The 17,101-nt window shown below is 37.8% G+C and overlaps 1 protein-coding gene across 4 annotated transcripts in view; it reads right to left on the bottom strand.

Annotated features, from left to right (window-relative positions):
- Nucleotides 1–17,101, bottom strand: part of EXOC6 (exocyst complex component 6) — an 87,943-nt gene that overhangs the window by 11,698 nt on the left and 59,144 nt on the right. For all 4 annotated transcript variants that reach the window (XM_038139966.1, XM_038139964.1, XM_038139963.1 and 1 more), the window contains one exon: nt 12,257–12,330. In XM_038139966.1, coding sequence (XP_037995894.1) covers nt 12,257–12,330 — 74 coding nt within the window. The remainder of the gene's footprint in view (nt 1–12,256; nt 12,331–17,101) is intronic.

Raw genomic sequence — 17,101 nt, forward strand, 5'->3', positions numbered from 1 at the left:
TATTTTTCTAAACACAGGTTTGCCAGTAGTACTTAAATATTGACATCTACCAAAAAGAAATTTTATAGTTTCGTTTATTTGATCTTTAATTTTCTATAGGCAACTCTTTTTTAATTGCACAAGACTCACAACAGGTTTGCTTTAAACTATTCACTTGTCTATGAAATAATGCATATGATGAGGCACACTATCCTAAAGTAAACTTCTTGGGGATTAAAACTGTATAATTTGTCTCAATTCTTCCTGTAAAAATCCATTTGAGATGATTCACTATAGAAATATCATTAAAAAAGTTTAAAATCTAAAGTTAAATTTTAACTACCTTCTCTGGATTAGAGGTGGGTCTAATTTAAATTAATCTAATTTGGTGTAACTAGAATAAAATTCAAACACCACTTCCACTTCCATACTGTGTTCTGGAATTGAACACTCTTGTCCCATCTGCCACATTTAATATTTATCACTATCCATGAGAGTAACTCCAGATGCCTGCAGTCTTACAAGTGTGTATATACACCATACCACAAGAAGTCATCATCTGACAAATGCTGGTTCTAACTACTCCAAAACTGTCCTTGTATACACACACATCTAATCTAGACAGTCAGGCTGCTGTGCCCTAGAACTAATCATCTGCAGTGGTCTGCCCAAGTATACAACTCCAAGTTTAAACTTCAGTCCAGTTACTTCTAGGATTCAAGAAAGGAGCTTTAGATACACAGCCCTGGTATGCAAATGCAAACTGATGCCTATGGGAAGACAAGTGAGCATGGCACAGCTCCATGGCATCAGCTTTGTGCTTACAGAGGAACAGAAGACTTCAGCTCTTTGTGTGAAGCTGCAGCTCAAGAACAGACCCAGGACACCACCAATGCAGGCCCTGCTGTGAACTAGGGATTCAGTGAATGGGGCATTTCCCTCTCCCAACTTTCTAGTCATTTCTTGTCATATTCTGACTTGGAAAAAACACCAGAGAAAATTACATCTATGAAATATGCTGAAATTACATTGCTACAGAGATTGATTCAACTTAACAGAAGGATATACAACAGGTCTATAAGGTTTATGAGCACTCTTGAATCTGCAGCAATTAAATCTCCACAGAAGTCCATGATCTACAGCGTGTCCTATGAATCACATCAATTCCACTGAGATAACCTGAAGTTCTACACCAGGTAAGGGAAAATAGTTTGGTTCAACACAACAGAGTAATTATTTTTTAATTAACAACTTTCTTTTGGTTTAGTTTCTTTTAGCATCTGTGCATTTCTCAAAAGCTGCATATCTAAAGTAAAAAATTACAGCCACAGTGTGCCAGATCCTTCTCTTAGGCAGCCATTAAAACACTTAGAATTTCATATACAAGGTGTCTGTTTGAAACGCTTCTTCAGGAAGCAGATACAAATACAGCAACTGCTAAATAAAGTATCTCAGCTGATCTTGGGTGCTGAGCTAGAATACGTGAAAAGCCACTGAAATTCAAGACAAAACAAGCCACAAACCTGTTACGCATCATTTTGTTTGCACCCAGAAATAAAAATCCAGTGCAATCCATAAGGCACAATACGTACAGATGTGGCCATCAGAAGTTTACTGTAAACAGACAGTTATTTTTTCCAAAATAGTTCACTCAGGGTATGGCTGCATAACCACCCTTTATAGCAGATGAAGTTACATCCCTTAGGGAAAGCTATGCTAGACCTGAGAACCTCTGGACAAGGAATTCACCAGTCAGTAGCTCAGGAATGTAAATACAGACAAGTTAAAAGGAAAGGCAAAATCACTAGGAAAAAATTCTCATATTCTTTCACGGACAACCTTCACTTTTCTCTTCAGCTACAAGAAAACATTTACTTCCCTATTTGTATCTATCAAATGACTCTCAAAACATTTTAACAAATACTATAGCCCATATAAAATCCTGGCTTTGTTTTGTTAACTTGTCTACATAACTTGGTTTAAAAAAGGCTTCCAAACCCAGCAAGTTGCAACCTGGATACACCAAAATTTCCTTTTTTAAATAGGGTTTTTTCAAAAGATCTTCCTCCTCTGGCTGTTTGCAAACATATTAGGAAAAACCCCATTTTGCTTAAAGGCAATAATCCAATACAATTTCTTTTCTAAGAAATACATCTTCAAGAAATTATTCTCCTTAGAAGATGGTTTTTTTTTTTTTTTAGAGTATGCATTTTCTCCTCAATCCTATAGACAGTATTTTCTTTAAATGTTTTATCTAAAAAATTATTTCTTATGATTTCCCTGGAAGACCAAGTAATTACAAATTACTTTATATGTAATTTGCAATAATTACTCTTCATATTTTACCTTCAACACATCCCAGTACACATGGAACTTTTGCTGAGTAATGACAGCAAAATTCAACCTCTAATGCCTCCTGCAATTTAAAAACACCTTCCCCTGATTTTACTTGCTACTTTGAAATGTTATCCCTTTCCAGGGAGTAATCCTGTGCTAGATTCTTTTGCTTCTTAAACGAACATTATTCTCACCCTTTATTGACTGACCAGATCTATTATCACATGTAAGCAGTGTTAATCCTCTAGCAATTAACACCCTTATTAAAGTAATTTTAACTCAAAGAAGTTTAAATCGCATTATTGGTTTTATTTAATTAAGCTATGAGGGCTGTTTTACAGTGTCACTCGAGTTTTCAGCTTGTGCCTTTTCTACCAGTTACACAGATCCCCCCTGCAGCCACCACACCCTGATACACACAAACCACCATCACCAACACCCCACCCCACACAGTTACCAGGGCATGTCTGTCTAGGAGTTAGTCAACATTATTCCATTTCACTGTGAACTTTTTCAACTATTCTGCATGTCAATGGATGCAAGGCACGGACACTATACTAAAGATTTTACCATTTCCAGAACTATCATTTGGATGTGCAATGGAATGACAATATCACATTCATCCTTCCAGGGAACTAATGTCTTGTTGGTGCCTAAAGTGAAAGACCCACTTCCATCCTTTTCATACATCCTAAGCAAGCACAAACATTTTTCTTTAAATTTCAGACTGGAAAAAGAAACAGAATCTCAATGCACTGGGTTGTGCCACTTACAATGGCCACTTTTTCTGTTACTTTGAAAATAAGTAAGTTTAATAAGTAAGTTTTAAAAGTGTGGTTTTGTGCGTGTCCTACTGCATGTTCCTTTCTATGGGAAAATATCTAATGGCCTATGTTGTCTTACAGATCTCAGGTAAGCCACTCAACTGACACATTTGACACAGGGTCAAAAGATGAAAACTGTCTTCTGGTTTAACTGCATCAAGTTACACTGTGCACTCTGGAAGAGTGTGGGCTAATTATGTGTCCTTCTGAACGATTTCCTGGAGGCACGCTACTGAAACTGGGAAAGCTTGAGTTCTCCTGGGAATAGGGCAAGCCCATGGTTTTAGGGACTTTAAACACCACTGTGTACTGAAAGTCCTTTATTTTCTTTGGATAAAAAACATCTCTTCAAATTTCTATGGTTTAAAAAAGAAATGTTCTTACTGGGTTTCAGAATGAATCATGGAAAATTATAAACACAGAAAGAGAAAGGTAACAATAATAAAGTATATTTACAGATACAATTGTCATTTTATCTTTTTTATCTCATCCCATATTTTTTTGTTCTTCTTTTCTCCCCATCATCTAGTGCTTCCATCTACAAATATTTTGATTTATTTCTGCATTTCTGTTATTATCCACTCTTTATTCACCCTTTCTGTAATTGCAGGTCTTTTAAGTTGCACTGTTCCTTTGCTACTAATGCTCTAGATATAGTCCTCTGCAAGGAGGACACAATCTACATGTGAATCTTCCATGTGAACTTCGTTATTCCAATATTCTTTAAAATAGCACAATTTCTGAAAGAATAAATTGCTCCAAACCTGACACACCTATAAGAGTCATTAATGGCTCCTGTGATTTTACTAGATTTTATATTTGCACTGCAGTGACTTCCAAAGATGAGATGGACTTTCTTTTTCACAGAAGAAACTAGCAAAATGAAAAAAAACGGGGTATTCTGTCTGCTGCACGTGATTGACAGATAATTTGGAAAAGAAATGAAACCTGAGTATGTTGATTGATGGAACTGATAAAAATACTGAAGGCAAATCTGTAGGGTTAAAGGGTTAGTAGTGCTGCTCAGTACATACTGCATACCAGTGGTACCCCCAGTTTATATAAGGCTGGAGAATGTAAGTGATTTTGGGGCAGAAATTACTTAATACACTACTGCAGCTACCAGTTCTGTGGTTCCCCGACGGGAGAGCAGGACTTTGAAACATTAAGAGAATACAAATAACATGTAACTTGAAGGAAACCAATAATTTTCTTCTCTTGTGTTGCTGAATTAACAATGTTTATTCATTACTCATAGGAACCACATACTGCTCACAGAATTCAGAGGAAGTATTGGGGAGATGGGGCTCCAAAATTGAACTCTATCCATCAGTTCAAGGCTACAGAAGGGCCCAGACACAATGGTGGAGATCTTGCAGCAACTGGCTGTCAGCAGGAAGACAACAGCTTGATATAATGTATTCACAAACTTTGGAAAGTTGTGCACCCAAATATTTCTTCCTTGCACATACATAATTTCTTACATGACAAAGGCAAGGACTGGATGGGAGCAAAACTGCTAGCAGAAGAATAACTAAAGAGAATCTTCATTTCATTGAATAACTTTCACTGAACAGAATGTTCAGTGATTTGAAGGGTAAGTACGATTTTACAAATATAACAGGCACACAGATCAGCTTCTAATGGAAGGGAAGATATTTGTTAATTGAGAAATTATCTGGAAGTGAACCTTCTAAAACTTTCCAACCAACAGGTCCTTCTTCAAAAGAATAAAACTTTCTCCAGATAAAGTTTATTTAGTGCCTTCTCTCATAATGTCATTGGGAACAGCTGCTTCACAAAGTGTTCCACAGCATGCCGCTTATTAAAGAAATTAAGTGTCATGCCCAAGGAAACAGAAGCCTTTGGGTTTTAACATGACATGCAGAGGATTCTTGGGATTTCACTTCAACTACCAAGGATAAAATTTAGTTCCATTTATGTCCCAGTCTTATAAGAATTTCCTCTGTAATGATGGGATGAGCTTTCTTGATAAGAAAGGTTTTCCAGATATGAAGTCTTCATCATAACAACAGCTCTGTGGGTTTCGAATTAATTGATTAACTATTTCTAAACTGTGTCTTGCAAAAGTAATGATGACCAAGAAGAGCTTAAAGCTGATTAAATGTGACAGTTGGTAGTATTCAGACAGGGATTCAGATAGGCCCATCTAAATAGTCTTGACAGCAGCTTTTGCCAAATTCTTATTTTATTTTTTCTTCATATCTGCTTTGATCAACCTCTCCAGTGGAACTTCTAGTGATTTCCATGATGGTAGCATTTAGAAGATGAAACTGCCCTGCATTGTTCTATGTCAAGTGTTTCACCCGCACAAATGAGATCAATAAATGTGATTTCCCGTCTCAGTTCCCAAAACTATAAATTCACCTAACAACAAAATAAAATGTCCTAAGTAAGGCTTATGTTCTTATTCAAAGACCGTTATCTGCAGGTCTCCAAGTCAAGCTGAGTCAGTGCTTCCCAAGTTCTGTGTAGTTTCTAAATATAGAGTACAGATTTCTTATCAGCTCATTTAGTTCTTGTGCGCATTTTGTTAAGTAAGAGGAGAACTCAAAAATTGTATCCCTTAAATTAACTAGGTTAAAGAAACAATAAGGAATTTTCTTATTTTTTATAACTTCCATGATTTAGGTACCTATGCCATTCCTTACTGTTGATGAAGAGATGGCATTCTGTTTATGCATTACACCTTTACACCTCACAGTCTTTTGTGCCCAATATACTATACTTTCCTTTGGAGAATCTACTAAGGTTTTTGCCATAGGTGGAATGGGGTATCTTGTAGTTAAATAGCCATATGTATATAATTTTTGTTAAGTGAGGTATTGATAGAGTATTCCCCCTCATCATTAGTACACAATGATCTAGAGCAAAAACCTGGTACGTGATCAGCAGGTTATTTACACTTCTCTGCTGAAAAAGGCGCATTTACATGAGCTGGATACAATCTGTTTTGCACTGAATTTGATGAATGATTTAATGTCCCAAAGAATACACAGGAACCTAATACCCAGCATGTGTGCTTTTAGTTTCTGGCACTTACAGGGCAGGAATACTTACTACCAGGAAATTACTAACTTGCCATTCTGCTTTGATTCTGCAAATCCTTATCAAGATAGTGAATCCAAAGCCATGCTTGTTTTTGACCCCCTGCTGCTAATTTCTGTGCATTTGTTTCCCAAGCTTCCTAATTCTTACCAGCTGGCAGGTATAAATCCCATCCCAGTGATGAGCCAGCTTGCTTCTGTGTACAGAGCACTGATTGAGATCTTCCTCACAAATATCTATACACACAGCTTGTGATCTGAGCCTATTGTGATTAACTACAGGCTTTGCAGAACATAGCTGAGAAGGAGAAATCAAAACTAAGAGACTCCACTGGGGAATATAAGTACTTACAAACAAGTTGTCACATTTGTGTGAAGAATTCCTGTTTACTTGGAAGAACATAGTACTCTGTAGAAATATTGTGTCTTTCCTGCAAGCCAGGTAATGCACATTTTGCTTGCAGTCATACTCAAATAACTGTGTCATTTTAAACCCAGAGATGCATTTGCATGCTACCACTGTATGATGCAAATACATGAGATATTGAACATCAACTTGTGCCTGTTCTGCTCACAGTGTGCCTCAAGCCCTCCTGCCTTAGTGCCAAGTCAATTTATGGAGAAGGGAAAGTCCAGGAAGAATTGCCTTCCTCCTCCAGCAAAGTGAGGATGTGTGCTCTGAAATCCAGGGAGACGCAACTCCTGCTTTGTTGCTGTCTGAAACCTGAGCTCCTTCCTTTAGCTAAATAAGCAGCATTGCACTGAAAACTAGAGAAGCACAAATCCCATTACATAGCACCCTGAGGCTGGGCTTCACGTTACAGATGTAACATGCTCATCTGCTTGTTCAGAGAAGCTGGGGAGTGCATAACAGGGGGAAAGGGATCAGTAAGCATTGTGAAAGAGCCTGTGTGAAGATGAAAGTCTCAGCAACCATTTCCCTCAGGAAGCAAAAGATGAAATGTTCTATACTACTTTCTAATTAAAAATTCAAACTGTTGCCTTATGAAAAAAAGTCTTACTTTTATCTTCAAACTCTGAAGTTTTTAAGACTTACTCCTAAACATACTGTTGGGGATTTCTCTCTCTTGAAAACTCCTGATGTTTTTTCAGTTCAAGACTCTTTTCTCGGAACAGAGGTCAGGGTGGGTGTACCCCACTGATTTCAAAGCCTAGGCACTCTGTGGGCTGGCAGCTTGTAAAGGAAGCCAGAGTACACCTTGTGAGCCCTCAGCCTCCAAGAGTTATGGCTAACAAGTTTGGGAACAAGCTGCAACTTATTCTCTGAGGTCTACTGAAGGGCTCAAGAGCATTCTGCACAGGGAACACAGATGGCAAGAGCTTTGGCAGGCTGCATGTTTGGGAATCGGAGACAAGCCAGAGCTGAAATGTAGTTACTGCCACAGAAAATTAATTCAAATTAAACACTGCAAGCATAACAGTGGGGAAGACTGAACTGTCACCCTGCCTTTAGTGTCAGAAAATCCTGTGCCTGGGATTGAAGTCCAGGGGTCTGTTACACAGTTCCTACCTAAAAGGAGTTACTTCTGAGTTTATCAGAATGACAATGCTATGTCTCAGTAATGAGTGGGAAGAAAGAGGAAGACTATATTAAGTAGTAACAACAATTTGCTCTTTCAAAGAAATTTGCATTGCATTTTTTTGCATGGAACGCTACAGTTCCTGAGGTTGGTAATATTTCTCACCAGAAAACACATTCCAATATAAATGGACAAGCAACCAAATAAACTATCAATGATTCGGAATTAGAAGAAAATGTATTCTACTTCTAAATATCAGGTATCAACTTGCAGATGGAATACATGTTGTGTACTACTGGTAACTTCAGTTCCTAGAAGCAACACATGCTTATGTACACACATCATAAACAAAAGTCTAACAAAAATGTATCTTCTAATGTTTCTATGATAAATTACTCTCTATATTAATCATATTGATTGTGTCATGACGCTGTGTCCAATTTATCTCTAACATTGAGAAAATACAAAACTGCTGAAAATCTTCTGAAATTTCCCCCCACACTTAAGCAGAGCTTATGGACATTGTTGATCACAGCCCCTGGTCTTCCATCTGAAGGACATCACCACCAAAACTCCGTTTGCCATGTGGGTGGAGATACTGCTACTGTGGTTGCTTAACTCTTCAGTTACCTGCAGCATATGATTATTTCCACTTGAGGCTGCTGCCCAATGCAAGACCAACACTGACAGCAGTTGGAAGGTGTTAACAACATGTACTTAAGTGCCAAAAGAACACAGGTAAGTCACAGTTCTCCTCAACCCAGCAAAACAAGGAAATTCCACAAATCATCAAGCTAGATGAGTATTTGTTTGAGATGAGACAGTAGAGGAAGAAGCCCCTAAGCAGTGCTGATGGTGGACAGAAACATCAGGAACAACTTGTCAAGTCAAAAGTGAAACAAAGTCAAGCTATGTTGGCAGCTTAGTTCTATCTCTGCAGGAAATAATTTGATTTCAAGAAGAGGTATTTGTTAGCACTCACTTGGTTAAGAATCAGGACATTTGGCCTAGGACAGCAACTGCTGAACTCTCAACCTACCACAAGGTTATTGTTCTTGTCCACTACATACTACACTGGCTCTCCAAAGAGTAACACACAAATTATAATATTCATGTCTTATCCTCACAGTACTTAAGTATACAGGACATACAAGAAACTGCCTCACATTCCAGAATTGTAACCCTAGTCTTTAGGCACTAAAGAACAGATCATAACCAGGAAAAAACTAATTCATGTCAGAGCCTGTGCTTCCTCCTCAGAGGCAATTCAAGTAAGACAAACGAAGACTTGTTTACTTTAGAAGGTTAATTCCAATTGACCTAAGATCTGAATTGGTAGCAAAATCCCCAAAGTTTATTCCCCCTCACTTTGGACCACTCCACTATTTACCCAGCTTCCCTGTACAGACAGTAGCAAGAAATGATTGTCAGAGAGCAGTGCAAGTTGCAGGAGAGCTGGGTCATCTCCACAAGATGCCAGAGAGCAGTCTCTGTAAAGCAGCACATGCCACTTTGATAACCGCCTGGCTGAGATGGCCCCTCAATGGCTTTAAGTGGGGTCAAAGGGTGCAAGTAGGTGTGACCTCAGGTCATATGCTAAGACAAGTGGCATAAGGCATGACACAATTACTGCAGCTGCACAGACCCATGAATCTGCCCCAATTTTCTACCTGCTAAACTAGCTGGAACTGCAAGTTTCTTTCTGGATGATCAAGTGGGATCAGTTAACCTCACCAAGTCACCTATGTAAGATGCTGAGATACTGTGATGATGAAAATAGCACAAAAATCTTTATTGACTAGGGTTTCTCCACATTACACAGATCTTTAAAGAACATGTTAAGTATAACAAAAGCCTAAGTGGGGAATAGTATAAAGAGATGGAGGTGGCTCAAACAGGACATTGGTAAGCACTTGCTCCTTTGTGATTTCTGTCCTCTTAGAGCTTCCTGCTACTAACTACTGTTGTCTTCTTAGACACTCTTTCTTGTGTCAGCTGTTTCTGTTTGCTCTTCCATGTCTGAAGAAAGAAGCAAAGTGGGCTTGCTGGGAGCAACATGCTGCCTACACATTGTCTTCAAGGAAAGATAGAGGATCAAGAACTGTTAGGTTGAAAATACCTACGGCAATTCTTCTTAAAGCTGCTCCTCCCTACATAGTAACCATTCAGGTGTAGCTCCTCTCTCTGTCTTCCAAGCTGGCTCCCTGTAAGTGACTTTACTTCGTTAGTAAAACGTGCTATAATATCCTACTGCCCAATCCTCATTAATCTTACCCACTGCACTAGTACAGAACAGAGTGAGTAGCTGTTGTTGAGATAACTGGCTTCCATTAGCAACCATGTGATTGGCAGGACGATAAAGTCTTTTCCCTTGCAGGTCAGCTACTTTTTAAGAAGAGGGCAATCCTGCTGATCCATCTTTTAGCTACAGTCTCTCACTGAGTCCCAAATCTCCTGCCTTTTAGCTTTGATACGGTTCAAGCTTTCCCCCTTGTATCAGCCCCTACCTGTCATCAGCTCCTCTGTACCAAACAGCCAATATCAGGAGTTTGACCTCAGGGCACAGTCCGGGTGGGCAGGTAAAACCTGACCACTGGACCTACTTCCTTATCTTTCATATCCTGCAATTCATGAAGAAGTATCAAATTCAAACTAAAAAACAGAAGCATGACCTTTTATAAGAACCTTCTGAAAAAGGCTCTGTTGCCTTTCTAAGTATTCTTGAAAAGAACTGTCATCTACCCTATTAAGGCAGAAATGCATCACAAATAAGGAGAAGAGGGAAAGCACTGAAAATCCTTAGTAAATGGTGGAAGTTTTTGATGTGTGCTTGAAATACCTTTTGGATGCACACAAAAATATAGTAAAACCCGTAGATGTAGAACTATTCTACATCTGCAAGCTCCAGCTGCAACCCAATAGAGAGTTGCTCACTTTTCCTGTTGATAAAGTATATTAAGTCAATCAAATTCACATGACCTACAGAGCATCCTCTGTAAAATGCTTGAGAGAATTCTAAATATAATTGCTAACATAAATGAAGAGCTATCATAAACAACATAATACCTATTTAAGTGACATACTCCCCAGTTAGTGCTTAAAACATACAGAAATCTTAATTTCCTGTAGCAAGTATGTACACGCCCTGCCCTCCTGCATATATGGAAATCATGTTTTCCCTTGAAACAAACGTAGGCTCTGCAAGGACTCCACTTAGGTGGATGACAAAAATGGTGCCAAAATCTCAACATCCTTTCCCTTCAAATGAAATTATCTAAGTACAAATTGGAAGATGTTTTGTCTCTTTTAACACTGACAATAAAAACAGAGTTAAAAGAGAATCCAAAAGAGGAAGGCTGCTAGTCAAGGCAAGACTTGTAGCATGAACAAGTCTTGTAGCCATAATCCTGTATCCTTCTCACATAGCACACATTTATCCCACTACAGATATTGTTCATTATTATATTATTATACTGTGAGAATGTAGCAGAGAAACCTACCTTTTAACTTTTTCATTTAAAAAGACACTTAATAAAGTCCTTTCTAACTACCAGGAGAAATCTGAATACTTTCCTCAAGAAACTTCCCTTCTGAAATGCCCTTTAATAATCTTGTTGTGAAAAACCTACTAAATTATTAAAAGCAAAAATATTCTTACTATATAGATAATTTGGTAAAGAATTCTTTCTACTTTCTCTTATTTTTAATGACTTTGATAGGCTTATAATGGCACTGAAAAATATCACCAACACCTGCAGAAGGGTAAAGATCCTCCACATACAGTAAATGATTCATTTCACTATTTAAAAGATACTTACACTTAGAATTTTGTGGAATAATAAATCCTTTGTAAAAGCTAACTTCAAGCATGACAATGTTTTGAAGATCCTTTATTATGGTGGTTATAATGTCCAAATTTACAAAGATTTTAGTAGATTTTAGACTGGGAAAACTTTCCTTTTGGCAAGATCTGTGGAAAAGTGCTTCCAATATTACAGCATTTAAAATATAATTAAATTAAATTTTATGTAGAATAAAGACCATCCACTTGGAATAGAGCTGCTATCCAATAATTTAAAAGAATTCTATGTAACAAATACAGGAAGGGAAATGTTAAATAATACAATGCCTGATTCTGCTACCCAAAGAGAAGTTTTGTAGACAGGAGCAAATGCTCAAAATGGAATTAGACCAGCACACATCAGGATGACATGTACACTCTTGCAAAAAGGCATCACAGGATCTTCACAAAATAGTCAGGACCAAAATTCAGTCCAATACTCCTGTAACAGTACTACCAGTAGCACAGTGCCCCCTAACCATACACTGGAGAAACAGTTTTATAGTAAATTACAGGGAATAGTGCCACTAACAACACTTCAAATAACTGCTTTTCACAACTAATTACATGGGAATGCAAAACCATGAAAGGTTCTTGAATTTAATAACTTCAGCATTGGTCAGAAGGGGAAATTAGAAGGATAAAAAACACCAACTAGTGTCTTACTTGTCTGAGGTCGATGAAAGCTAACTGCAGGGTGTCTCCCTGGAATCCTGGCACAGGCTCAGAACTAGCAAACACTGCAAAAAAAAGGTTAAAATATTACGGATGTAGATTTATTTTTTTAATCTAACAGAAAAATCAAGCTCTATGAGATATAAATGCAAGGTAGCACAGTTTCATAGGAATAGTTTAACAACTCACAGTGATTAAAACCAAACAAACCAACAACTTTTTGACAATTTTTCCAATAATTCAAAAGAAAAATACTTTTAAGAGTATTATTAGATATTTTTGCTTAAAATTCTAACTCAGTAGTAATGCTACAACCACAGAAACCAAAATATTTTTTAGCCTGAGGTGTATGATTACTGAAGAATTTCAAAATAATACCAATTCCATGGCTGTCAATGTATTTTCAGACATCTGCCTTTTTGTTACAGCAAACCACCTCCAGCCAAACATCATTAAAGGACAAACACTAAGGTGGGAGTTGGTTTAATGTGTAGACAACAGGCAGAAAGCCCTACATGCCATGGTCAGTGCAGAACTGAAATGCCTGCTCATGCCTTTTAGCCTTCATAAGCAGTAATGAACTTCTGCTCATTTTGAACCCAAAACTAGCTGTCAAAATTGGCAGGCAACAAATTATATTCATAATACAAAAAATGGCACCACGGTAAGTGAAAGAAAGTCAACTACTTGTATAAAACAGGAAAAGATCAATAGTTGTTAAAAATAAATACACTTTTTGTTGTTATTATCCCAGTCACAAGTCAATAAAAAAGACAAACAACCACTGACTCACATCCTCACTCAGGTTAGATATCTTATTTCAAAAGAACTTGAGAGTATTTTTCTTATGCCCTTCAGGTAGAACTCTCAACAAAACAAAGCAGATACTACTGCAACAGCTTTAGAGAAGCATCATCCAAGGCAGTGAAAGGTAATATTTTTTTCCAAGCTTGAAAAACAGGTCATTCAATGGTAAAGGAAACAAAATATATGTATTCAATTTCCAGACCATGTGCTAAACTCTACTGTTCTTAACATTCAGAAGTTATATGAAATCCTTAATATATTTTTTAATGGCTAGTTAGAAAATATGGATTATGTGGAGGTAAAATCCAGGAAACCACTGCTGTCTGAGCTAACACGATGGTAAAATAATGGCCTTGAACATTTACTTCTGAAGGTATGGTTTCAACCTAAAGCAGACTAATGAATTCAGATAGACTATTTCACAAGTCTGAAAAGGACTATATGGAACACAATTTTAGGTAAAGACTCTTACTTTAATGGTACAAGAAACTACTAGGACCATCTCAGAATACTTAAAAATAGCTCAGTAATAGGTGGATATGGTATTAAAGTAGCAGCTTTACCAGTGGAAGCAGAATTTATTACTTGTATTACACCAGTGCAAAAGTTATTTTATGAGAGTCACGTAATAGGAGAATGAATTCAACTGCAATACAACTTTATTCTTTATCAACTAAAGAAATTAAAATAACAATCAAATGCCTTAGGGAGACCCCTGCAATGTCACAGACAAGTACTGGTAACATTGGCAAATGTTCACTGATTACTGTATTCAAGTGTTAATTGTCTGGTCTTCCTACTTTATAAGTAACACCAACTTTCTAGAGGCATTTTCATGGAATTTTAATTGACCACAAACATGTCATAAAAAAAAAAAAAAAAAGAAAGCTAAAAAACAGTAGAAAAAACATACCTTACACTCAGTATTATATAGGAAGAGTTTACTCATAAAAAACTCTTTAAATCAGCAAAGACAAAACAGCTTGTACAATCACCAACCTGCAGAATTACAAAGATGCCTAAGCCTAGGAACCTTAGGCACCCTACTGAACAACCTGGGCTGAAGGCCTGTGTGTCTACATGGCTGTCCTCTGCAAGTATTTCATGGCCACTAGGAACTCCCTTTCTTAAGGACAGCAAAGCTGGGCTCTGAGGTCAGCCAAACCCAGAGTTTAAAATGGAACATCACACTCCAGCAGGGAATCCCAAGCAAAGCTCCACAGCAAACAGATGAGAAGAGATATATGATTTGCGAGCTATGGCCGCACATTAATAAGGAGGATATGCATGATGGTCAGAAGGGGTCTTTTCTACACCTCTTAAACCGGCAAGGTAAGGCCCACCAGATCATCTGATGTGATCCTAACTTTCTGTTCATACACAGTACACTGCCACCAGCTTCCCCCACTGGAATCTCAGCTCTTCCAGCCACTCCACAACTATAGCTAGCACTGGGAGAAAGAAGATCAATGGCAAAAAAAGGGTTACAGAACTGAAAATATAACTGAAAACTGTGACCTTCAGAAAGTCTTTTCAGCTAGCTTTTGGCACTTTATACTTTGGGAGATATCTTCCTACAGCAAAATACTCTTACATGCCACAGGGCAAATATCTGCATCTTTTACATGCTCATCAGGCTAAGAGAGTTTGGAATTTATCTCAATGCATTAAATAATACAGAATAATTTTGTTTCTCTACATAATACCTACTAGCATTGCAGCTGTAGAACAAGAAGTACATAATGTACCAAACCTAATCGTTGTACAAGCTTTGTTCTTTTGGACTACAATTTTATACTATGAATGCACTTACAGCATTAGGGACACTCATTATAGCGCAAACATTTATTCTCACATTTGGAACACTGACAGGTGACTACAATAGAATTTGTTTCATTATTATAATTTCATGAGTTCAGAGGGCAAAAAGATAATCTACTTATGGTAACAGTCAGTCAGTTCCCCCTCCACCCTCAGTGCAGGGCTTTTAAGTTTTGCTAACAATTTTACAAAGCTAATTAAATGTTTTCTACTGCACAGCATATTAGGAAGATACAAGAACAGGATTAACATTCTTAATGTCTTTGTCCTAAGGGCCCTTTTCTAGATAGTAATGAAACACTGTCATATATACATCTTTTAAAATATTCACCCCCTACAATCATTCTAGGCTTAAAGAGGATTTGCAGGGGTAGGGGGCTGGTTGGTTGTTTGGCTTAATGTGTATAAAAGCATTTTGGAATTTTATAATATAGGAGAATGAAATGTAAAGATCACTATTAAACTGTCACTCCTAGGGGCAAACAACTGGCTGTTTGGCAGTTTGAATCAAAAACTCAAATATTTGGGAAAAATCAGTTGAAAATGTACATTATGTGAATCTGGTATTCACAGGGTTTTTGTTAACATCTTCTCTTCCTCTGCTTTGCTGATACTGTGTATTTAGAACAAGAAAAATGTGGGTCCTCAGTATGTACAATCCCAACATACTCCCTTGTAACAGACAGTTCAGAAATACAAACAAGATAGGATCAAATGAAACAAATATACAAAAACAGGCTGGGAGGTAACACATAAATTATAAGGATGAATACAAATGTTGCAAAGATTACTTCAGTCCATTTTCTTTTAAATATTTTGCTATGATCTTGTAACTATATTTTGAATGCAGGATATATTATATGAGAATTGGCATATATGTATGTATTAATGAAGATCTTAAGATAAAGGCTGTATCTACTAAATGGAATTTATGATATCTTTAACTGTAAATTGCACTGAACTTCTACACAATTCTAGATTTATTAACAGGCCTCTTAATTTTATTGGCTCGAAATCCCATCTTTTAGGCATCACCTGGTTGTGCTTCTCTGTTGGTCTGGGAATTCAGAACCTAATTCTTGACAAATAGTTTTGCTGCTCAGTGGAAGAAATGAAAAACCAAAGTCCAAACTTTGAATCAAAAGCTAAATGAGGACAGTTTAACTCCAGTCTCATAGCATTGATTCACAGGCAGGACAGCAAAGCTACAGAAGGATTTTTAAGGAAGAGCAGAGAATCAGGTGACTATCTCAGTTGCCTCAGCCACTTTGCAGCCCTGTTGGATGCTCCAGCTGTTCAAACAGGCCTGGAGGGAGCCTTGCTGAGGGAGCTGCCAGCTGGCCAGGCAGCAGCCCCCAGTGCCAGCAAGGTCTCGCCGCTTCCTGTCCCAGCCGCGCTGCCATATGTGCGCGGCAGATGAAGGATGAGGTTAACTTCGCTCCAGCCACTGAAGTTAACCTGACTGCCCGGATGGGAGAGGAGGCAGGTAAAGCAAGGGGCCTCCAGAGAAGAATATGGTGCCTTTTCAAGGAAGTACAGGATCTGGGTTCCCCAGCTTTTGGCATGCCCACCTGGAGCCCACTTCTGGTGCTCAGCAGAGAACACTTTGGTCAGGATGTCACTTGCTCTTAGACACTGCCACTCTCCACGCAGTGAGGGAAAGGAGGGACTGCCAGGAAGCCATGCAGAGGGCTGATCAGGAAAATACTGAGTACTTTGCACTAACTCTCCACTAACCCTTACTTGCCTATAGGCAAGACCCAAAACCTTTTCACCCTTTCATATCTGGATGAAGAAGGATGCCCACTCACCCATATTTCCTTCTGTTAACTAATCCTGCCTCAAAATTTATCTATGTTAAAACACATAAATTAAAAAAAAACAAAAACATTTAGCTCTTCCAACAACTACAACTTTAGACAAGTTCAAATTCCTTAATAAGAAGCTGATATAAGCTAAGTAGATCTGGATGGTACCTCTGAAAACCTAATTTTTTATTATGCACACCTTTCTTCCTGTAAAGTGAAATACAGTAACCCACATTTGAATTTCATCTTGAAGAAACAGAAACGCCCCCTTCCGAACCCATTTCTTTCCTTGGGGAACCAAGTTGTAATATTCAAGCAAAAGACTACTCTTTGGATTTTATTCAATGGGACTTAGTACATTCTATTTTCTGAACAGTGCTTCAGGAATCTCTATCATCCT

Source organism: Motacilla alba, chromosome 6 (genome assembly GCF_015832195.1).
Source record: "Motacilla alba alba isolate MOTALB_02 chromosome 6, Motacilla_alba_V1.0_pri, whole genome shotgun sequence".
In the NCBI taxonomy this organism is placed as follows: Eukaryota; Metazoa; Chordata; class Aves; order Passeriformes; family Motacillidae; genus Motacilla; species Motacilla alba.